Source organism: Cimex lectularius, unplaced genomic scaffold (genome assembly GCF_000648675.2).
Source record: "Cimex lectularius strain Harlan isolate CLEC.00 unplaced genomic scaffold, Clec_2.1 scaffold21, whole genome shotgun sequence".
Classification (NCBI taxonomy): Eukaryota; Metazoa; Arthropoda; class Insecta; order Hemiptera; family Cimicidae; genus Cimex; species Cimex lectularius.
Window position 1 is genome coordinate 2,509,933 of NW_019392671.1, and position 24,061 is coordinate 2,533,993.

The 24,061-nt window shown below is 39.2% G+C and overlaps 4 protein-coding genes across 7 annotated transcripts; 2 read left to right on the forward strand and 2 right to left on the reverse strand.

Moving 5' to 3' along the window:
* Positions 1–21: 21 nt before the first annotated feature.
* On the forward strand, positions 22–6,057 carry LOC106670815. Of its 4 annotated transcripts, none has more exons than XM_024225304.1 (15): positions 22–263; positions 2,038–2,156; positions 2,213–2,470; positions 2,536–2,666; positions 2,727–2,958; positions 3,016–3,115; positions 3,168–3,248; positions 3,313–3,456; positions 3,515–3,731; positions 3,785–3,895; positions 3,957–4,033; positions 4,096–4,310; positions 4,374–4,606; positions 4,710–4,769; positions 5,639–6,057. In XM_024225304.1, the coding sequence occupies exons 1-15, from the start codon at positions 171–173 to the stop codon at positions 5,674–5,676; spliced, it is 2,109 nt and encodes a 702-aa protein (XP_024081072.1). In that variant the 5' UTR covers positions 22–170; the 3' UTR covers positions 5,677–6,057. The 4 variants fall into 4 exon arrangements, with proteins under 4 accessions (XP_024081072.1, XP_024081071.1, XP_014256902.1 ...); XM_024225303.1 differs by having other exon boundaries at positions 23–263; positions 3,945–4,033; XM_014401416.2 differs by having other exon boundaries at positions 23–263; positions 3,945–4,033; positions 4,710–4,804; positions 5,335–5,941.
* Positions 6,058–7,062: 1,005 nt separating this feature from the next.
* LOC106670813 lies at positions 7,063–14,809 on the reverse strand. Its single transcript, XM_014401414.2, has 16 exons — positions 14,359–14,809; positions 12,655–12,977; positions 12,463–12,594; positions 12,205–12,386; positions 11,109–11,265; positions 10,916–11,036; positions 10,732–10,856; positions 10,501–10,672; positions 10,237–10,429; positions 9,644–9,776; positions 9,463–9,588; positions 9,209–9,390; positions 8,098–8,248; positions 7,917–8,037; positions 7,476–7,586; positions 7,063–7,400 (listed from the first exon to the last, which is right to left on the reverse strand). The coding sequence occupies exons 1-16, from the start codon at positions 14,518–14,520 to the stop codon at positions 7,128–7,130; spliced, it is 2,664 nt and encodes an 887-aa protein (XP_014256900.1). The 5' UTR covers positions 14,521–14,809; the 3' UTR covers positions 7,063–7,127.
* Positions 14,810–15,365: 556 nt separating this feature from the next.
* LOC106670812 (DNA replication ATP-dependent helicase/nuclease DNA2) lies at positions 15,366–21,483 on the forward strand. Its single transcript, XM_014401413.2, has 15 exons — positions 15,366–15,541; positions 16,614–16,864; positions 16,930–17,064; positions 17,129–17,375; positions 17,438–17,643; positions 17,703–17,844; positions 18,034–18,164; positions 18,217–18,414; positions 18,545–18,952; positions 19,215–19,356; positions 19,420–19,815; positions 19,871–20,064; positions 20,121–20,301; positions 20,729–21,052; positions 21,126–21,483. The coding sequence occupies exons 1-15, from the start codon at positions 15,536–15,538 to the stop codon at positions 21,285–21,287; spliced, it is 3,123 nt and encodes a 1,040-aa protein (XP_014256899.1). The 5' UTR covers positions 15,366–15,535; the 3' UTR covers positions 21,288–21,483.
* LOC106670816 lies at positions 21,481–23,635 on the reverse strand. The gene is made up of 4 exons (XM_014401420.1): positions 22,923–23,635; positions 22,736–22,852; positions 21,662–21,923; positions 21,481–21,572 (listed from the first exon to the last, which is right to left on the reverse strand). Coding segments are annotated over exons 1-4 (411 nt in total). The 5' UTR covers positions 22,954–23,635; the 3' UTR covers positions 21,481–21,571.
* Positions 23,636–24,061: the final 426 nt, after the last annotated feature.

Genomic DNA, 24,061 nt, shown 5'->3' on the forward strand with positions numbered 1-24,061 from the left:
TGTGACGGGAGTCAACCGCCATTCCATTTCCTTTTTCCTTCATTTATCCGTTGGCTTCCGTCCCTAGTCCGCGACGGTCACAAAAAAGGAAGACAGCCGGGTAAAAAAAAAAGCAAATTGTAATAAATAAAAAAACGTAGTGAATCTGAAATAAAACTCGTTTTGACATAATGGAAGGATCGCTCCGCGTTTCTGCTTTGGCAGAATACAAATCGAAGAGATACTCCAAGGGAAATCTCCTTCGGAAACTGTACAACAGAGAGGTCTGTTGAAATTTCCAATCACATTTTAAATTAAATTATTTATGTCAATACATAGTCAATAGATTTATTAGAATAATTTACATAAATTTGTATAATGTACGGTCAATAACTACTACCCTATTATTTATAATTGTGCGTGAACTTCTAATATCACTTATCAAAGTTAATAAAATAATTTATGAAAGGAATTGCTCCATATTGTGTATTCGTTAAAATAGTAAGGTTATATCCAAGTTATTCATCCCGTTTATAATCTTGCATTTCATAAATTATTCATAATAAAAAATTAGAATAGACCAACTTGCCAGATTTCAATCCTTTTCACAATAATAAGAGAAAACAAAGGTTAAAAAAAAATCATTTACCCTGCACTTTATGAGAATTCACGTAACAGAATATTCCTAATAATATTCCCCCATATTTAGTTCAATTAAAATAAAAGCTATCAAAATAAATAAGTGAATTAATAGCACGAATTGGGGGCGTCGGTGGCCGCAACGGTTTAGGTGTTGACACGGCGCTCATCATTGTAAGGTAAAGGTGCCGGGTTCGAATCCAACGGCCCTGCATTCGAACCTGACATACTTACAAATGGGCTTTTTTTCAAAAACACCGGCACCCAGAGGGTTTTATATGACCTCTGCAGTTGCGAACCCTCGTTAAAAAAAACACGAATTGCTTTACATGATATATTTGCGAAAAATGGAAAGGTTATATCCAGGTTATAACCTTACACTGACATTCATACTACAGAATATATACAATAAAAAAATATAGTTTTAATTAACATTTCAATATGGCGTATTTCCTCCTCTTTCCTTAATTACATCTCAAAGACGCCTCGGCATACTTTCTACCAATCTGGAAATCTCTGCTGGAGGTTAGCCCATTCTTCACGAAGAGACCTTTAGGGATTGTCGATCTAGGTCAATTCAGCATCTAACGCATGCAGTTAAGTTCCTATATCCAAACCCATTCACACTCACATTCATTCTTAAATAGATGCCCTATTTACATACTGTACATTCAATTAAGGTGGTGGAATACTCAATATTCCAGCACCCTCATTACATGTGATGCAACTAACCTAATTAAGGGTCGAAGGGATACTCAGTATTCCGTCATTTATGCTCTCACACTACACATTCACTCTAATAAATACATTCACACTTAACACACACTAGGGGAGGCACAAAACTATCACTATTACATACAGTAAAAAAACAATGTTTTCTCCAACGGTTCCATAGGGAACCCTGATACTCGATAATGTGCTCAAGCACAAGTCTCATATCGGATGGCATATGTGTTCTCTATATGGAGCCAAGGAATTGCACCTTCCAATTAAGTGTCAACCTCATGGGTGAGGATGACCCTCTTTTTACAAGTCAGGTACTCTGAGAGCCACTGTTCTTTACGTGAGTCTTTCTCTGCTGGCCCACCGACCCTGCCATTTTCTTTTAATTGTTTTCATTGCGTTTTTAGCATCAGGGGCTCGGATTGTAGTGGTTAAGTCTGGAGGTTGTCTCATTGGCCTTTTCGTTGCGGAATACCTAGATATGTACTTGTAAAAAAGGTAAAGTTATATCCAGATTATATCCTTGCCCTTTTATAAGTAAGTTGCTTTATATGATATATTTTACTCACAGTACTCTTCTCTAAAATGGATAGAATATCGATGAAAGTGGAATTTTGATTAAAATGAAATCATGCTTATATGTGTAATGTATGTACATAATACTTTATATGCATAATAATAAAGTTTTTAATGCAGGTATTTGGCCAATTTATTCATGGCGTATCCATTCACCATGAGCCGACAAAGCAGTTATTTTCAAAAGTGCCCAATCATCTTATATTTGGCCTGTGCGACACCATACCGGATGCAGGAAAGTAAGTAGTACAATGATGTTAAATCCAAACCGATAGCAAACTGTCCGACTTTCCAGACATATACTCATCGGAGTGACACGATGCGGGCAGATCCTCCTCACTTATTCATTCAGGGTGTACAGCTCGTTTTTCTCTTCATCTTCCGTGTACAGCTACACCCTCCACTTCTGGCTTTTCCGACCGGGACAGCTTTCGGACATGATAGGCGAGGTGCAGCTTTTTGATGGTGCTCAAGTCGAGGAAATGCTAACGATAGGCATCGCCCAATGGCCTCATGACAACACAAGGGTCTTAGTGTTTGGAAGTTATCAAGAGTAATTGTTTTTTAGTTCGAAATTAAGATAATATTTTTTATATGTAAAGCTTTTTTGTTTTCTAGGTCGAACAGTGTTCATGATTTGAGAAGCGATGTTGAGTTTAAAAGCTCAACTTATATCACACTGACGACACTCCCATCGCTGCAAGGCTGTGACAAATGCAAACCAGTAGCCTCCACATTCAGCGAAGAAGGTAGGAGACTTTTATTATGTAATAAAATTGTGTAAAAGGTTTTTTTTCTCTTTTCTATAGAGATGATGGCGGATGGGGATGTGAGTGTCGGCCCGACTTGTTTCAACCACGGGCTCACGATTCACACCTACTTCTCCGCCCCTCATTTCTACACTTTCGATCCGGAGACGTGCCTCGCTTCAGACGGCAGGATTGTCTTCAACACAGGCTCCTTCCTCCACGTCCTTTCGATGAGAGTGGAAAACGGCCTCGAAACATCTACTCATGACAGCTCGACTGCTTTTGAAAACAGGTAAAATATACTCTTAACAGACGTTAATAAACACAGATTGACATCTCACCCTTACAGGCTCACGTTTTCCTTTTTGAGACGGCACAAATATTCCATTTTCATGAGTGACAACTGGGATTGCAACATGATACAGCTCCTCATCAAAAAACTCCGTCGGGTAATGTATATTTATTTTACTGAGTATTCTCATACAAGTATTATTTTTACAGGGCCTCCATACTGACAAAAGCCAGTTGAATGTTTACCTGCAATATGCCCTTGAGAGACATCTCTTAAGGCGCAGTGATATGGTAAACTAAATATGCATTAAAATAAAAATAATAAAAACCTATTTAAACAATTATGTTTTCATAGAAATGTAAATTTAGCACGGATAAAGGTTTGTCTTGTGGACAACTTGCTGTGACGCTGTTGGACGCCAATAACCCAAAACGTAAATTTTTCACCTTATATAATCATAAGGTGAAACGAACGTATTCGTCATCGAACAAAAAAGATGTAAATTGTAAACAGGGGGAATTAGTGGATCTTAAAAAATATAAATATTATATTACAGAAGTTCGATTTTGTGAAGTTGCTTGAGGATGATGAAGGCAAGCCATCGGCAATACCAACGTCTGTCCCTTCCCGAAAGAAGGAAGAAAATGTGAAGAAGCGCACCAAAGTCGTGTCCCTTTTCCTGTCTGGTCTCGGCAAGGGCGCCTTCAGCAGGAGGAAGTCGAACCGTCGCACCACAAGACACAACCACCCATCCAACGAAGCCGAACTCACAGGTGTCTCAAATCAATAACGGCCTTGAACCATGTTATAATTTGAAATCCCGTAGGTGAAATGATCATGGAGAACAAGACAGGCTTGGGACACCAGCCCGTCAGCGGATGCACTGTTGTACTCGACAGGAGGTTTGCTGATCACGATTCTTCATCACAAATAGAAGGTGAGTCACATTACTGTGTTAAGTTTTTTAAAATAGGAAATGTCAGCAGGTGATGAGCCAGATGCTCATTGTACTCTCCCTATATCGGCCCATGGATCGAGGCGTATGACGATGATATCTGACCACGTCAATAGTCTGGTATGAATTAATATCCATGATTTTGGCCAAAACTAAATTCTCGGCCTTTATTTTATTTATAGCCAAGCCCTTTGGTCCTGGTCCGCCAGAACAGCCTTGACGCTGAGCAACTCGCATTCAAAGCTGCCACAGCGATTTGCAAGATGGAAGGTTGTAAATTTTGGTTCTACAGCGACTACAGGAATGAAATTGTCAAAGTGTGCCAGGCCACGGGCGAAGTATTCGCTCTGCTTTTTATTCGGCTCAACGTAGATTATTTTCCAATCACTTCAAAAAGGTGCATACCGTGTTATACCACATAAATGAAACATCAATTTTCATTTTATTTTATGAATTTAAGGAATAAAGCAGACTTGCACAATTTTTACGAGACATCGTGCCTGTATATATGGAACCCAACAGACGGCATCGTATACCTTCAAGGCTACAGCGACCTTGAGATAGCGCCGACGGCCAATGACAGACCTTGGCGTCCTGCTAGAAAGAATGCGAGTGTGCTTAAGAAGACCCTGAACCTGTTGCCAGCTCATGCGCCAAGATTGTTTATTCACGACATTAAAACAGGAACTCTGAGTGTGTAATTTTTAATTTTTACGCCCGAACCCTTGTGAAAATTATGTTGTAAAATGCATTTTGTTACACCATCCAACCGTACACTGTCGATTGTCTGTTTTAGGTCCGCCGGCAGACCGCATCTTGGACCGCGACAATCTTATAGGGTTCCGCCTTCATCCCAGTTAGCATTTTTACAATGATCTCCTCAATTGAATGGTTTCAATTGTTTATTTATTATTATATATTATATTTTTGAGTTTAAAAAAACAAACTTTTAATATAAAGTCTATTTGTATGAAATTAAATACATAATTGTTAAATTTTTAAATTTCTAGTTAAGTTGTCTTTGAGCCAAAGGAAAAATTTTACATCATAGTTAAGATAATTTTTATTATTACATTTTTCTCCCACGAGGGTTTTCAAGTGTAGAGATCAACCCTTAAGGTGCTGGTGTTTTTGAAAAAAAAAAAAAAAAAGGCCCCCTGACCTTTACCTTAATTTACAGTAATGAGTGCTGTGTCAATGCCTTAACTGTAATGGCTTTTTTTTTTTTTTTTTTCTTTTTTTAATTTTTTTTTTTATTGTTCCTTCAATGAGAGCCCACATCCTCAATGTGCAAGGAATCGTAGAATATAATCTTGTTTGTTGTGAATATAAGGTTGTTCATGAACCCATGCCAATTGGGCGATATTATCCAACCAAGGACGATGCGCCGAATACGGTGGTTCAAGATCATGTCATTGCAGGTTGACGTTTCCTTACACATTTCCCTGTACTGGGAGGGTTGGTTTAACGGTTCATATCCACCTTTCACTGTGAAAAGGTCTCTTTCTATTTTATTTCAATTTGTGAAAAGTGTTGATATTTTTCAATGTATCCTGATCACCGGTATACATGGAATATTTCTCATCAATTTGATTGCATCATCAAAACAAAAAGAGTTTCAGAAGTAACAAGAATGATTTAATCAGCCGTACGTTTTTTTTTTTTTAAATCCCTGCTCACTGTAATCTTCAAAGCCAAAGTTTCATTGGTTCTTTCTTTCTCCAGGAAGTGTGATTCTGAAAGACGGCTTAACTCGGAAATGATGATGACCATTGGGAGGATGAAAATGCGTTTTCATCACACCACCACTTGTTGACGAACTAACTGATGAAGATGGTGGAGATGAGGACAGCGGAGGTTTCATAAATAATTCGATCACAATCAGTCGGTGAGTGGTGCAGAAGCAGTTTTGCCTAATAATGTACATATTGGCCCCTCAAAATACAATTTTTCTGGATATTCTGAAAATAGAGAGGAGCGGGTTTGGATAGATGGAGATCTATTTGATCCCATTAAAAAAAATAAAAACATGTCTGATGTTGGGCTCTTTCAGCTTTTCATCGATAAAGAAGTAAATAACCTTTTTTAAACAAACTAAGTAATATGCCCTGTTGAAAAAATAAAACTAATCCAAGTAATTATTCTTTTTATCTAAGGTTTTTGGTCGAGATGAAAAAGGCGACACAAGCAGGATTTGAACCCACTTTGGTTCAATACACCGCTGCTCTAACCACTTGAGCTATCATGACTTCGATCCACTCAGATACCAACTCCTCATCTCAATCTATAACCTTTCGAATTTTACTCTTTTTGCCTTATTTTCAAAATACGGAGAAAATTTGAACAGTCGTAGGTTGAGATAGGGAGTTGGTGTCCGAGTGGATTCGAAGTCATGTTAGCTCAAGCGGTTAGAGCAGTGGCGTATTAAGCCAAAGTGGGTTCAAATTCCGCTTGTGTTGCTGACTTTCATCTCAATCAAAAACATTAGATAAAAATAATGATTACATAATTAATATGGTCAATTATGACCTCTAAACAAATACAGATTAATGAAACTAATATCAAGGTTTCTGCAGAGGAAATTAAAGCTCAATGTGTAATGTCCAGGGGGAAAAATGTTACTGGAACATGAAGCCTGACACGAAAAATATATTGGCATCAGAATGTATGTGAGGGAATAGATTCTTGTTCATCATCAAGTGTTTTCATATTGATAACAGTGATGATAATACATAGTTTTCAAACTTCGTACACTTATAAATCTCAAAAGCAGATGCTGGAAAGCAGGACAGCTTTTTCTGTCCTGAATTTGAGACAAAAAGAGAGAACCTTTTCAAACGGATCTTCCAGCAGAGAGAAGTGCCTTTTAGTTATGAAACCTTGCTGGCAGGCAATGGTGTTGTATACAGGCTCCTTTTTGATTTCTTGCAAGATAGCGGAGTGGATATACCTGGCTGGGCAGCCATTGGCTGGAGGAGTGGAGCTCAGGATGCATTTTGTCCCGGGATGTGGACATCTAAATTTTATAGGTTAAGTGTAGTCGAGATGAAAAATAAGTGTCATGAATGGGATTTGAACCCACGAACCGCACCCCCATTATTCAATTTAACTTCGTACATAATTAGAATTATGTCGAAAATGAACAGTTATTTGTTTACATGTGTTAATTTATTGGCATTTTTTATCTTCTCTGGTTTGCCATCATCGCTGGGTTTTATATATCATCCTCATCATCCATACCAAACCCTCCGGTCGTCATACCAAACTCCATTTCTTCGTCTTTCGCCGTCTCCTGGACGGAGTCGTGTTCCGAGCCCTCCTTGGGCTGTTTCTTCCTCTGAGCAGACCAGTCAGCCCATTCCTCGCCTAGGTCGAACATCGACCAGGACAGGGCGTTGAGGTCGGACGAGGCAACCGAGTGGACGGATAAGTGCTCGCTTACAATGTCAATGTCCTCGCGTCGTCTCCTCAGCTCCAGGTTCAGCGACTTAAAATATAGCAAGTCAGAAATAATAAAAAGATCGGAAAGTACAAGCTTCTAGGTCTGAAAAATAAGCTTCACCTCTGTTATATTCCTTGTGCCATCTTTTGGTTCTAGAGTGTAAAAAAGTGTCCTTTGCTTGTATCCGCAGTACACACGGTCAATAACGCTTTCCAGGCACTTCTTTCTCACCTGGTCAAATATTTTATTTCAATTTTAATAATCCATATACATTTAGCAGTCATAATTGACGGTATTAATTTTAAAAGAAAAAAAATTGAAATTTCTTTCAGTTAATAATTATTTTTTATCTCAGGCTTTGGTTGAGATGAAAAAGATAGTGTAACAAGTAGGATTTGAACCCACGACCTTCAGCTCAATACACCATTGCTCTAACCACTTAAAATTGTAGTTAAAATAACAGTGACACTGACTTTTTCACCCCAGCCTTAGGTAAAATATAATAATTAATTGAAAGATATTTCAATTTTTTTCTTTTGTATTTAATTTTTTTTTTTTTACCAACGTCAGGGTGCACCGGCTTTGTTCCGAGGATGTTATCTTCGTGCCTAGCACGCCAGGGCATTTCATCGTCAGGGCGACAATCTGGTTGAGCGAGGCGCTCACATGTTCGTAATGGTATCTGAAAATAGTTTCTTTAATATGTATACATTTTATCCAGTTGATATTTATAAATCGCAACCTCAAAGAGTTGTGAGATTGGAGCATGATAGCGCCAAGCGAGTCGTAATCCTTCCTGTTTAAAGACTTCATCGCCTCATATGTCCTCATCATCTCCTGTATGACGTAGTTGCCTCTTTTGTACATCCCAAAGCTCATGCAGTCCTGTTTCTCTGGGAAAAAAAAATTAATAATGAAAAGATAGTCATGTCAAAGCTCATTTTTCTTTTGTGTAATTTTATTTTTAAACATATTTAACATTGTCAGAGTGAACTAATCAGTAACTGAACGATTCGTTAGGTAAAGGACCGAATGAACTAGCGAATGAGTGATTTATTGAATTAGTGAACAAATGTTTGACTGAGAGAGTCACTGATTGACTTGCTTACTGACTTAGTGACTGATTTAGTGAACGAATCTTTGACTGACAGAGTGAAAGAGTGTCACTGATTGACTTGTTTACTGAATTAGTGAATGACTCAATAACTGGTTTATTGAATTAGTGAACGAGTGTCACTGATTTGTTTACTGAACTAGTGAATGAGTGATTTATTGAATTAGTGAACGAATCTTTGACAGAATGAAGAGGTCACTTATTGACTTGTTTACTGAACTAGAGAATGGCTCAATGACTGATTTAGTAAATTCAGTAAACAAGTCAATAAATGACCTCTTCAATCTGTCAAAGATTCGTTCACTAATTCAATAAATCACTCATTCACTAGTTCAGTAAACAAACCAGTGACACTCGTTCAATAAATCAGTTATTGAGTCATTCACTAATTCAGTAAACAAGTCAATCAGTGACTCTCTTTCACTCTGTCAGTCAAAGATTCGTTCACTAAATCAGTCACTGAGTTTACTGAACTAGTGAATGAGTGATTTATTGAATTAGTGAACGAATCTTTGACAGATTGAAGAGGTCACTTATTGACTTGTTTACTGAACTAGAGAATGGCTCAATGACTGATTTATTGAATTGGTGATTATGCATAGCTTACTTTGAATGGTTTATAATCTATGCACAATTTTCATGATACTTTTTATGGCAAGACTTTTATCAAGTAATTTACTATTTTACACAAATCAGATTCATTCTCGATGAGTAAGAGGACTAGTTTTTTTACACCCACCGTCTAGCATTTCGACGTTTGCCTCTCTCAGTGACTGAATTCCAAGTACAATGACCAGCTCTTCACACTCAGTCTGCCGGTCTGGATACTTGTCGTCAGGCATGATCTTCTCCTCTGGGAGGGTCGTCAGGAGGAAAAGGTACTCCTCCTTTTTGAAAGGTATCATTTCAATTTCTTCCGTCCTTCAGAATGCATAGGGAAGAAGAAGATTAGGATTTTTTATTAATTTAAAGGAAGCCCTTTGAGCAACACACATGCAATCGATGTAGGTGAGGTAATCCTCCTCAGCTGCTATTATTGTTAGGTAGTCGGCGTATGAGCACTCGTTCTCAGTGTATTCGTGCTCGGCCAAATAGCACTGGCGCGCTTTCATCGTCCACCTAGGTTGAATATAAGTTAAAAAAAATTAAATGTCATACACTTGATTCAACTCACTTAGGTGTCTGCTGTTTTGTCACTGCTTCGAGGAAAGTGTAGAAGGCGACAATGACTGAGCTGTCGCGTCCAAGGCCGGACGCGTCTGGGATCGTGCTCACAAGCACCAAATCAAAGCCCTCTTTCAACTCGCCTAAATTTAAATTTAAATAAAGGTAAAAGTTATTACATTTAAATCGAAACGTGTATCTTACATTGATATATAATCAGAAAAATTTATAGAATAGAGTGAATGAGTCAGTGACTGACTGATTTATTGGACTAGCAAACGAATCTTTGACTGAATGAGTCAGTGGCTGACTGATACTACTGTTCATCTACCTACTTTTCAACACTGTAACCCTTACATACTAAGCCCTACTTTCTCGACTAGAAACTTGTGCATAATTTACCTGGGTTCTATTTGAAAATGCAAATTTTAACCTACTGTAAATAAACTTTTCACTTCAAATCCCATTTAGGCACATTATGGCCTACTCATCAACCAACAATATTTATATAAGTCAGCTTTTTAAACTGTAAATTTAGACAGAAAATCGTATTTTTAGGACTTCACTGCAGTGAACTCATGAATAATTTGATCCACGACAGACCTTGAAACTTCAACAGAGTGCCGTATATCATGTTGGTCCAATGGGACTTGCTCTTCCGGAAGTCGACTACGACAGGTAGCGTGACACAGAGGAAATCACCCCCGCCCCCACCTGCAAAGTCCTCGTCGACATATATGTTTAGGAAGTTGGTGCAGTTCCGCTTGCCGACTATGATAGTCGATAAGGGTATCGCCTGAAAGTGGTCACAATGGATAATCATTGAGGGAATTTTTTAAAATAATTCTGCCTTTTTTCCCTCCTTACCATTTGCAGCATGAAACCACTGTGCGTGCATGTGTGCTCGCCGAGTATTGTGACCCTGCCCGGTGCCTGTACCGCAGTGTCCGGGTATCTGTTGTACCTCGCAAGGAAGAATTCAACGGCGTACTCGAGCTGGGTGGATATGCTGCCGATTATCGTCAATGCCCGCCTTTCCCTGAGAATTTACTTTTTTTATCAAAAAAGTTCTTTTTGTATTTTACAAAATGAACTTACAGGTTGAAGATCATGTAGCTGATGTCATGCACCCTTTCGGCTGGCTCGGCCAGGTAGAACTCCGCCTTGCCGGAGAATTTTCTCTTCGTCGCGACCACCACCTCATCCACGGCTGAAGATTTAAGCTACAAAAATTGTATAGAATTAAATTCCGTCCGTTTTTCCCAAATTTAAATAGTCTTACCAGTACTATGATGCACCCACCGAGACCAGGTCCGAACATCTTGGTCCCATAGACACCGTTGATCTCCAGGACGATGTCGATCAGCTCGTCAATCTCGGGTATCGTCACTTCGCAATCATACCTGTCAATTAAGCCGGTCGATTACTCCTCTTCCCCCCGAACACCTACGCTCTACGATTCAGCTTTTACGGACTTGAGCGAAGTCTGGCTCTGGTTCATGAGCCGGCCCAGGAGTTTGAAGTCATTTGCCAGCATTGCCTGCACAGCACGCTCGACCCGCTTGATCTCAGAATGTGCGTGCCTGGCACGCATGTCGCGCTCTTTGTCCTCGAGAAGTGGTGTCTTGAAAGCTAAACACACACGCACAGACATAATATCAGGGACAGCCGAAAAATAAGTCATTCAACCAGCTCAATGATTCGTTCACTTAATCAAACACTCGTTTAATCTTTCACTCAATTCAATCCATGAAACTTTCACTTAGTAGATCACTAAATCATACAGTAAACGTTAGAAACTTGCATGGTGAATTGTTCATTCAGACCACAGAATCGTTCACTCAATCAATATAAATAATTGTCCACTCAGGTCAACCATAAACGCACATTTGGTAAATTTATGGATCGTTCCCTCAGCGCAACGATCGTTCACTTAATAGATCATTGAATTGTTTACTAAGGTCTACGAATAGTATACTATATCAATAAACATATCGTTCACTTTATCAATCCTTGAATAGTTCACTAAGTTAAAAGGATCACACATTTGGCAGATACATGGACCGTTCCCTCAGCAACGATCGTTCACTCTGTCAATAAATGAATCGTTCATATCAATAAATGAACTGTTCACTCAATCAATATAAATAATTGTACACTCAGATCAACCAATGAACAGTTCAATTTATGAATCAATGAATCGTTCACTCAGTGGATCATTGAATTACTCATCTACATGAACAGTTCACTATGTCAATAATATTTCATTCAACCAATAAAAATAATCGTTGGTTCATTTTAGTTCAATCAATGGATAGTTCAAACAATGAATCGTTCACTCAATGGACCATTGAATTGTTTACTTAGGTCCATGAATAGTACACTATATCAATAAACATATCGTTCACTCCATCAATCCATGAATCGTTCACTCTGTCAATAAATGAATCGTTCACTCTGTCAATAAATGAATCGTTCACTCTGTCAATAAATGAATCGTTCACTCAGTCAATGAATCTATTAACCATTTACTTTGCGGATCAATGAATCTATCAGCCACTAGATAGATACCTTTGAAATGCGCTGTCTTCGCTTCTCGTATCGACGTGAGTCCCATTATCTTGGCCGCGTCATGACAGAGCTGCTTCCTCGACTCCATGTCCTTGTCGGTGAACATGCTCTGCTTGTTTGAGTTAATGATCAGCACGGAGACGTCTTTGACGTTGAACGGTATGTACTTGTAGCGCATGTCCCTGGTTCAATCGGAAAACCTCTTTTTCAAAATATCCGAACTAGCAAATTGAAAAAAAAAAAGCGCGTTTTAAGTACCTGCAATCGAGGCTTATGGCGTAGTTCTCCTTCGAGCAGAGCAATATGTAAATGTCCATGATTCCGGACGTCTTCTTGTCCGGGTTGAACTTCTCCTCGGCCCTCATGCACCTGTACGCCTTGTCCCTCAGGCTGGCAGAAAGAACAAAGAAGTGAAAAAATAAAATAAAAAAGTAAAAAAAAGGCCCGTACTTGACTGTGACCTCTTTGGTGAACGCCTCGAGGAAACTGTAAACGGCGATGCAAAAGGCACTGCTGCTTCCCAGGCCGACTTTGAGGGGTATCCTAGAGACAATGACCATGTCGAAACCCTCGAGAATGTAGCCCTTGAACAGCTCAATCGTCCCTTTGACGTAGTTGCTCCACGAAGGGCCGCCCTGGGCCAGCGGCTCGATGCTGGGGATGGGGAATTCGATGTAACGCTGACTTTCCTCGATTTCCTTGTTGTCCGTGTGGATACGGATCGTGTTCAGGTCGTTCCTGGCCCCGACGGCGATTATGTAGAGTGGTATGCTCTGAAGGAAAACGGCAGTATAAACGGTTTTTATTGGGGGGGGGGGAGATGAAAGGTGCCCACCCTAAGAAATTAGCTTAAACAGTTCCTGTGTAGATACGAGATGATTGAGGAGGTATTGGATGTCGTTTCGTAAGCTAAAGAAGAATTATCTCAATCAGTTAATTGTTCGGTGATGAATGAATCAGTATGTTGACTCAGTGAACGATTCAGTAAGTGGATAATTTGTCGACCGACTCACTGAAAGATTCGGTGAGTGAATGATTGGATGACCGGCTTACCGAACGTTTCAGTAGGCAAATGATTGAACGACCTGCTCATTGAATGGCTCAGTAAGATTCACTGAACGGTTCAGTAGGTGATTGAACGAGCGATTCACTGAACGGTTCAGTAGGTGATTGAATGAGCGACTCACTGAACGGTTCAGTAAGTGAGTGAATGATTGGACGAGAGACTCACTGAACGGTTCCGTATGTGAATGTATAATTGGACGATCGGCTTACCGAACGTTTTTGTAGGCAAATGATTGAATGACCTGCTCACTGAACAGTCAGTAGGTAAATGAACGATTCGACGAGCGACTTACTGAATAAGTGAGTGAATGATTGGACGACCGGCTTACCGAACGGTTCTGTAGGCAAATGATTGAATGACCTGCTCATTGAATGTTCAGTAAGACTCACTGAACGGTTCAGTAGGTGAATGAACGACTGGACGAGCGACTCACTGAACGGTTCATCAAGTGAGTGAATGATTGGACGAGCGACTCGCTGAACGGTTGGGTGAGTGAATGATTGGACGACCGTCCGTTTCCGTAGGGAAATGAATGAACTTAATTGAAATGATTTGCTCATTTAACGGTTCATCAAGTGAGTGAATGATTGGACGAGCGACTCGCTGAACGTTTCTGTAGGGAAATGATTGGTCGACCTACTCACTGAACGGTTCAGTAAGATAACGATTGGAGGATCGACTCATTGAACCAAATTTAAGAAGCGTATGGTTAGACGACCGTCATAGAACGTTTCAAGAGAATGGTTGAACGGTTCAGTAAGTGAGCGAATGATTGGACGTTTACCGAACGTCTCAGTACTTGAATGATTGAACGACCCCAAATGAACTGTTCAGGAAGTGAGTGAATGAATAAACGAACAGCTCAGCAATTAAATGATTGAACGACCGACCAAATGAACTGTTCAGGGAGTAAGTGAATGAACGGTTCTGAAATTGAAGATTTTAAGTTCGACTCGCTGAATAATTCTGTACGTCCGTCCGACCAAACGGTTTTATCACTTTTGGAAAGAACGATTCATTTATTTCATAATGGGCCGATCGTACGACATTTTCTTGCTGATTTATTTAATTATGAACCCACGACTCACCAGGGACAGGACCATCCCGTCAACATAGGCGATGTGCTCGCCTATTATGTTCGCTTTCGTAGGCGAGCAGACAGCGATAGTCGGGACGGAGCCATTGAACAGAGTTTTGTACGTTTCTATGGCCGTCGCGAGCAGGCCCTCCACTTCCTCGGACATGCCCATCTTCGGCGAGTCGGATGACTAAAATTGTGACAAGTGCGGGGACAAAAACAAACTAATATCTGGCAAACTAAGAAAAGAGTGAATACAAAATTTTCAGGGGAAATTTGGCAACACTTTTGTAACGACGTTACAGCTGTTGAAGGAAAACATGTGTACGTTACGTATAAATGGGGATTTTTTTCTTTGACCAACGCGAATTTTTAAAACTTGGCCGTAAACCGAATTATTTTGCATGGAAATTCATGACTCTACCTAGTTTTAGACTGCACGAACTATTCAAAGACAGCACGGTACGATTAGTGAACGGTCAATTGAAGCAACGAACGATTCAATGAACTGAACGATTCTGTTACTGACTAAGAGAACGACCTAGTAAATGAACGATTCAGACAAAAAGGAGGAATTATTGTAGTGAAAGGTTGAGTAACTTGTTAGAGGAACGAACGACCGACTGATTCTTGATGATTAAATTAGTTTTTCTTTTTTTAAATTGTTTACTCATTATGAACCCACGACTCACCAGGGACTGGACCATCCCGTCAACATAGGCGATGTGCTCGCCTATTATGTTCGCTTTCGTAGGCGAGCAGACAGCGATAGTCGGGACGGAGCCATTGAACAGAGTTTTGAATCTTATCTAATGCTTTTATTCCCTCGTAAAAGATAACCTGTCAAAACCTGACTAGTCCATGGGTCAAACGATGAAATTGCTTATTTCATCAGTTAAAACAATATAATTATTATGTTTAAAAAAGTGTGATTACTTTTCATCACAATTAATTATTTTAGTTAATGATAAATTTTTCTGAGTTAACTCGTTTTGTGGGCATACTTGGCGGTGTTTTATAACCACACGTGAACCTCTTCGAAACTTGGCGGTTCTGGTCTAGCTTATCGACCGGCGACTTCACGTTAGACGGGTTTTTCTATTCTGTTTTTGTAGTTTTTTTTTTTCCTAAAATAAAATGTGTGATAAAATGTAATAATTTTTAACTAGAAAAAGGCCGACGTCGTCATGAAGGTAAGAGGAAAAAGAATTGTAGTGATAAAGAAGGGGTTCCCTAAGAGACAACGCAAAACTGTGTGCCTAAAAAATAAAACGAGGTTTTGTTTGATTTTTCTTTTAAAATTAGTTTATTTTTATAGTTTTTTTAAATCTATCGTTTATCATTTTTTGATTTATTTCCCGTAACGTGGTTCGATACACCGAACGATATATTGAATAAATAGCTGACTGAACGAGTCATTGAGTGATTAGTTTAATAAGTGGCCGGCTAGAGAAATATTCAATGACTGAACGAATAATCCGGTAAATAGTCTAGTTTTTGAATAACTAGTCTTAGACGACTCACTAACTGAACGATCCATTAAGTAAAAGAACGACTCGTTAATTGAGCGAACGACTTATAGACTGATGAGAAGTACAAGTGAGTGACCGTTGATTAATGAGCGGCTCTTTGACTGAACGAGTCATTGACTGATGATTTATTCAAATAATGAACGAACGTCTTTTTTTACTGATACTGTGAAATCAGTATCAATAAATGACTGATTTATTGAAGTATTCAACTAGTCAGTGATTAATTTACTAAAAGACTTTGTCAAACGGAGTGAAAGAGTGACTAATTTATTGAATTAATGAACGACTACTTAACTAATAGAGAGAAAAAATTACTTATTTACTGAACTAACGAACGACTTTTTGACGAAGTGAACGAGTCATTGACTGATGATTTGTTGAAATAATGAACGGACGTCTTTTTTTACTGATATATTGAAAGTATCAGTAAATGACTGATTTATGTGAACAAGTCAATGACTGATGACTATTCAATTTTCTAACTGAAGTAATGAACAACTTTTCGACAGAGTGAACAAGACAATGACTGATGATTTATTCAACTTTCTAACTGAACTAGTGAACAAGTCAGTAATCTTATTTATTGAATGATTCTTTGTCTAATGACGTTAAAGAATCATCAACAATAATATATTGTTTTGTTTAAAATGCATTTCATTTGATAATAGTTAAGTGATTATTGAAAGAAATGGTTGTTTAATATTTCTTTTCTGATTCTTTATTTTTCCTTCAGAAAACAGCGCAGAAGAAGCTGACAAATTACTTCACCCTTAACGAACAGAGAGTGAAGTCGCGGAGTGACACTGAAAACATAGAAGCCGGCGCGCCGCCGGCCCTGAAGCGCCAGCGCGTTTCCACTCCACAAAAGCCTGTGCTAAAGGAGAAGAAGGTGCAGTCGCACATATCGCCTATGAAGTTCGTCGAGAACTTTGGCTCCGTTTTCTTCGACGACGACTTTGGCTTCGATGATCTCAAACGGCAAGGGTGTGCATTTTTGTTTTAAACAATTTATTATTATTTTATTATTAATTTTTGTTTTGTTTTTACAGGAGTCTTAATTTGGAAAAGTTACAGCGTTTTGAAGTTCTGGCAGTTGAAGTTTTGCCGAATTCCGATCTCAAGATTGAAGTTAAAGCGACCAAAGATCCGAACAACTGTGGTACCTGCACCGTAAAAACACCATGGTGTGGTTTTATATATATATTTAATTGTGCTGTTATCTCTAATATAATGGTTTGTTCTAAAAAGGAATGGGTACGCTATAAAAGAACGCGATGTTGTAAGCCTGAAAGGGTGCAAGACTGACGATGGCTGGGTCGTAGAATGGGGCGGCCTTTTGGTCGTCAACCCTGACCATCTTGTATCTACAACACAGATCGTACAGTCATTGTACTGCACTCGTAAGACTGTCCTAAGCGGGCTATTTAACGAAATCGGCGACCGAGGCCCCGACCACATGGTCATAGGTTGCATCGTACATGAACTCCTCGAAGTGGTGTGTTGAAGCATGATTTTTTAACTTTTTTAAAATTATTATTATTTTTAAACAATCCATAGGTGTTAATGAAAAAATGCACGATGCGCGACGAGATAGAAAAAGTCTGCGATGAATTGACGAAAGGCCAAGGATTCACGGTGAAAATGTTCATGGAGGGCATGGACTATGAAAAAACTGTTGAAAGGGTCCGCTCGTACTTGCCCAGCATATTCGACTTTGTAACCAGATACATGGCCTACAGTGGAAAACACCCAAATAGGGCGAGGTGAGTTGATCTTAGAAATTAATAATGCTAAAACTTTTAAACTTATAGCCTTGAAACAGGGTCGATGGTGAAAACTGGAATGGTGAGATCGCTGATGTGATTGACATCGAGGAGAACATATGGTCGCCAACCCTGGGCGTAAAAGGGAAGATCGACGCCACTGTGCGAGTACGCACGCCGAACAATAGGAACATATTGAAGGTGAACACTATTTATATGACTATAAGGTAGGTTATAAATAGGTTTTTCATATTAAAAAGTATGAAATAAGGAGGTTTTATTCTTGATATTATGTTACAGTGTTTTATGTTATGTTATAGTTTTTCTTTACTTGTGACACTTAACTATAGAATAAGTAATTATAGAAACATGTAAATTGAATATTTTCAGTTGATGCCTCTTGAGTTGAAGACGGGTAAAGTGTCATTCAGCCTTGAGCACAGGGGCCAGGTCATCCTCTACTGCATGCTTCTACGTGATTTGGGCGAGCGAGTCGATGCGGGCTTACTCCTCTATCTCAAGTGAGTCGAATACTGTAATTGTGTTTTCCTCCTAATCCACGGCTTTTTAAAGGGACAGTGGCGGTATTAAGGAGATAGCAGCGGCCGAGAGGGAAATGAGGGACCTCACGCTTCTGCGCAATGGCCTGTCACAGTCAATATGCGAAATCGAAAAGGCGCAGAATGCCCGTCCTCCCGTATTACCGAACCCGATCAACAGGAAGAGCTGCACGTCCTGTGGACACCTCATCGCCTGTTTTTCTGCTTTGAGGTATAAAATCTGCACTTTTTTTATTTATCGATAACCTCCTTGTCTGACTGTTTACAATAAAATAACCTTCTTTCATAGTTTTAAGGCTTTTTAATAAACCGCTTAAAGATTTTTTTTTTCTTTTTTGAAGGATAGACGGTTTGAATAAAATCGAGAGTGATAATATATTGAGGGAGGTCGGCCCTGGGGCGACGGCCCACCTGAAACAATGCCATCTTGAGTATGTATTCCGCCTTGTCGCCCTTCAGACGTTAGAGAACGGCTCGTCGAAGTCATCGGCTGCTCGTATATGGTCGGAGGAGGCGAAAAAGCGTGAGGAGAAAGGCCGTTGCTTCGCTGGCATGGCGGTTGAGTCGTGCACGCCATCATCATGCGGACGGTACAATGTGTCATTCGTCAAAGCAGATTCATCAATTATATCTGCTGAGACGTTCTCAGTTGCGCAGACTGTCGCTGTAAGCCAGGGTGGAAGAGCGGTCGTTGCAATGGGCTTCGTGAAAAGCGCAGACTCTCGTTCCGTTCAACTTCTTCTGGATAGGTATGTTACTAGATTATAACCATAAGAAGTAGGTTATTCATATGTTACCTGTTTAATGAATAAGTTATATTTAAAACCATCAGTTTAACATTGTAGGTTATTCACTGGTTGTCTTTTAATTTTTAAAAGTAGGTTATGTGTGTTACATTGAAAGTAATAAGTTATTATGCAAAATTAATCCTATACTAGATTTTTCCGAAGGTATCAGGTAAAACATTATGTCGTAATAATGAAACTTGAATGTTCATGATATTTGTTGTAGGTGCTTCAAACCTGGCGATAAAGTCGAGTTAGACGCATATGAATCTAATGCCCTGCTCTCATCTGTACTTTCAAACATCGGTTTGTTTCTTGAAAATACTCCAACAGCCGAATTCCTGCGTGAGAGCATAATAGAGAAAAAGGTTTTCCAATCTCGCTGCAGTCATGTTTTATTATTTTCATTCGCTCAGGTATAATTTTTTCAGATACCAAAATTTGCGCCGAAGCTGACCTCGAAGGTGAAGAAACTTGGCCAGGGCGTCCTCGAGAAGCTGAACAGGGAGCAGTGTCGTGCTGTACTACAGGCGCTCGCTGCCGAAAGGTACATCCTCGTCAAAGGCATGGCCGGAACTGGCAAGTCAACTACGCTTAGGGCGCTTATAACACTCCTTCACAGTCTCGGCAAGCGTGTACTCTTAACTGCGTACACCCATTCTGCTGTTGACAACATACTGGAACGACTAGTCGACACTGTACCCGTACTAAGAATCGGGCCAGATCACCGAATCAAAACATCATTGCGTGACCACTGTGAGTCATCTTTAATACGAAATATGGAAGGCATCACCGTAGAGAAGCTTGAAAAAGCTTTTCAATCATACGTAAGTTAAAAACACATTTTTTTTTTAATATAGACTTTTAATGAGTTTTAAATAGCAAGTAGTTGGTGTGACTTGCCATGGCGCAAGCCATTTGTGGCTACAGCGGCAGCGGTTTGATTATTGCATAGTCGACGAGGCAACTCAGGTCACGCAGACCGCCGTTCTTCGGCCGTTGTTCTTAGCTGAGAAATTCGTCCTCGTCGGCGACCCTAAGCAGCTCCCGCCTCTTGTCCTTGATGAACAGGCCAAGTAATTACGATTTTAGATCCCTAGTAATTTCTAACCTTATCAATATGATTTCAAAGGGCTCTAGGACTCGGGGAAAGTCTTTTTCAAAGGCTGGACTGCCCGGCAGTCACAACGGTTCTCAAGGAACAGTACAGGATGAACAGGAAGATCAATGAGATTGCCAACGGGCTGTCTTACGGAGGCGAACTCCGATGCGCGAACGATCACATCGCTGAAGCAACAATAGCTTACCCAATTGTAAGTAGAAGGTTATTTACTGGTTATCACTATCATAAGTTTTAGGTTATTTAGTTAAGGAAGTAGTCATTTTGTGTTTAGTGCCTGTCATACACAAGTGGCATCCGGACAAGTGGTAAACCCTGAATGGCTAATGTAGTAATACGAGAGATGTTTTAATCACTCATCCACTCTTAAATAATATATTTGTGTATTATTATTATTATTTTTTTTTTAATTGACCTGTAAAAGTATAATAATGAAATTGATCAGTGTAAAAAGTAGGTTATTCAACATTATTATTATTCAATTATTATTATCTTTCTTATATGTACGTTATTTATAGTTAACTTCCTAATAGGAGGTTAGGTTTGGAATATTAGTCTAAGAAGTAAGTTATTCATAGGTTTTAATTACCTTTAACGAAGTTTTTTATACTTTTTTAAAGCGAGATGATGCACCTGCATGGCTAGTTAAGGCACTGTCTGGGGACATCCAAGATTCCTTTGTAATTGTCGACATCCACGCCGAGTCGAAGATGACAAATTCAAATGAACTGGAGGCGACGGCCGTCGAGCGGATCGTAAACGAGCTTGCTGCATCTGGAGCTGACAGTTCACAGATCGGAGTCGTGGCAACGTATAGGGAACAGGTGAACCTGATAAGGCGGAAGCTGAATGAACCAGCTGTCGAGGTGAACACAGTCGACCAGTACCAGGGAAGGGACAAGGAGATCATTTTGTACTCGACTTCGAAAAACACTAATCACAATGTAAAATTTAAAAAAAAAAATTTATTATTTTAAATTTCTCTTTTTTTAAATATATTTTTCATTATTATTACAGCATGATGATATCACTGCAGATATGAACCGGCTCACAGTCGCAGTGACAAGGGCAAGGAAAAAATTCATACTCGTCTGCGACAAAGCGTTCATAACATTGTACTCCAACTTCGACCAGCTCATCCGGCACATACCAGCCGAGAATACAGTCAAATATTTTTAAAATATCTCTTTTATTTAATTAAACATATTCATTAATACTTTAAATCACGCTAAAGGGCAGGAGAAAAAAATAACAGAGTCGATGAACGTAAATTTTTTTTCGTTCGTTTCCGTAGACTCGCTCAAGCGTAGATTCTCAAGCCTTACAATTCATCGTAAAATGGGAAATTATCAAAATAAAAACAAATAGACAATAATTTTTTATTTTTTTGGAATTTGGCGTCTGTTTCCTTTTTCCTTTTTACTGTTGAAAAAAATAAATATAATAGTTTCAAACAGTGATCCCCTGAAATGAAGAGAAAGTTGAGTTTAATCTTTTATTATTATTTTTTTAAATATATATTTCTATTTCTGACGACAGTGTCTAGTACATACTAATATTGCTTAACTAAGGTGCAATCGGTGTTTTCTTGGCTTCCTTCATCGCCGGTCTCGCCCTTGTCGCCAAACAGCTTGCAGATGATCTCGTCCCTTTGGCCTGACTCCTGTATCCCCCTCAGGAACGGAAGGGCGTCTTCGATCACCGAGAGCTGTTCGAGTGCTGAACAGAGCTCGAAGTCTATCTCGCCAAGTTGGGCGTCGTCGAGCGAGTCGGCATTTATGATCTTGGGCGGTTCTTCGGACTCCACCTGCTCGGCTGACAAATGACAAAACTTTAGAAAATGTACGTTAAAATCCCAAAATTGAATAATGTATACGCAGTTAAAGGGTATAATTAACCTTGAATTATAACCTCTTTTCTATCATAGTATACATTAATGATAACCTCCTGATATTTGCAGGTTGAATATTTAGAAAAATCACCAACTTCTGCAACGATGGGCAGGTTTAGTCCACTAATGAACATATTAAACATGACATTTTCTATTTTAAGGTGGCATGTTGCATGGGTCAGAGGTCTGCTGAATACCATGAAATGCCCAACAATTTTGTCTGTCATTTACCATCTAGGTTGGTTGGACTGATAGTAACCTTTTTATATGGTTATAATTTTAATCCGCTACCGGAAAGATCTGCTTTGGTTCATTTGGATCTTTTTATTGACTCCGTAATTTATTACTACTGCTCGGTTTTGTACACTGAGTTCTTATGCCAATGCGGTTCCACATCGATTGCAGTACACATTCGTACGAGCTATTTGGCCTGCCGGTAAACAAATGGCAGAGGAATCTCCTTCTGGGTAAGTTCTTCCAGTTTTTGTATTTTGTATATACGCCGAATGTCAGCTTAGACAGGGTTACCAGCCCAGGAAGAAGAAGACTGACCCAGGCCACCCGCCGCATAAACAAAACGGTCCCCGTAAATTTTTAAGCCGAGTATTTGTCATTGAGATAATTGTGAAGTTTGTCAGACAGTCTAGTGAAACTATTCAGTCAGAGGGGTATCGAGATGAACCCTTAAAAGTAGATCAGGTTGGTCCTAATAATAAAATGTTTAAAAAAAACTTACCTTCTTCATCCTCCCCGTCGACCCTGTAAAAGTCGATCGTAATGCGGTAGCCTTCAGGCAGCATTTCTTGTATCTGCTCTACTGCCCTGAGCAGAACGTCTTTGTTGCTCATCGGCGCTTTTATTTTATTGAAAGAAAAAAAAAATTTGTGACTTTTTTCTAAAGTAAATGTTAACGTTCAACTTACGATTCAAACTCTCTCTGATGTACGGAGGCATGTTTATTTATTTTATTTTTTTTTAATTTTATTTTTTTGTTTTTTTTTGTGTTGGGGTTATATCAGGAAACTTTGGATTTTTTTAAAGGAGGGAAGGGGAAGTGGTTTAAAATTAAAAAAAGGCTATTTCTTTTTTTAAAAAATTATTATTTTAACCTCAGGTTGTTTTATTTATTTTTTTAATTATTAAAAATAAAAACCTCAAGGTGTGTTATTTTTGTTTTTCTTTTTTTTCTGCACAAATACACATATGGTTCATGTGGTGTTTGAACTTTGGTGGTGGGGGGAGAGGTTGAAAATAAACAAAAAAGAGAAATTTAGAAAATAAAGAGACAAAAACTGTCAGGGCCCACCTAAGTCGTGTCACCGGATGCCTGGTCACACCGTCACTCCTATGCCGGTACGGATTTGCCTATGGGGGCCGCGTGCGTCGTCCCGGAAACGTTTTCCTTCTATCGTTTTTTTCCCTTATCCTTTCTCAATTCTTATCTTTCGTCGTCTTTTTTCCTTTTTCTCTTAAGAGGGGGATGATTTGGAGGGAGACGGTGATGGAGGGTTGTTTTCCGCCACGAATTTTGCCCTTTCCGCGTTCGGGGGTCAGTTGTGAGAGAAATTTTGCAAAATGGAACTTCTTTCCAAAACACGATATTTTAAAAAAATTAAATTAAATTAAACAAAAAACAACATAAAAGCAGGTGATTTCTTTTACCAGATTTACTCATATGTAAAAAAAATAAATAAAAATCAGTTGATTGAAAATAAGAAAAGATAATGATTAGGTGATAATAAGGTAGGTGGATGGGAGGAGACTATGGAAGAAATTCTGAGCCTATCCATGTGTAGATTTCCCCTGCTGGATAAGGATAAACCACAGAAAAAAGAACCACCAGGCTATTGAGACAAACAAAATTGTATCTGGGATGGTGGTGATGAGGGGGTCTGGGTCGGTGGCGCATTGCGGTGATGCCAGGGGTGGCCTGAATGTTTTGCCTGTTTTGCCCCCTGCATTTCACAGAAAATTTGCACTTTTCCATTTGACAATCATAATGGAATTGGTTTTTATCATTTCTTAGAATGAGATAGCTGATAGCTCTCAGGGTGGCAGGGTT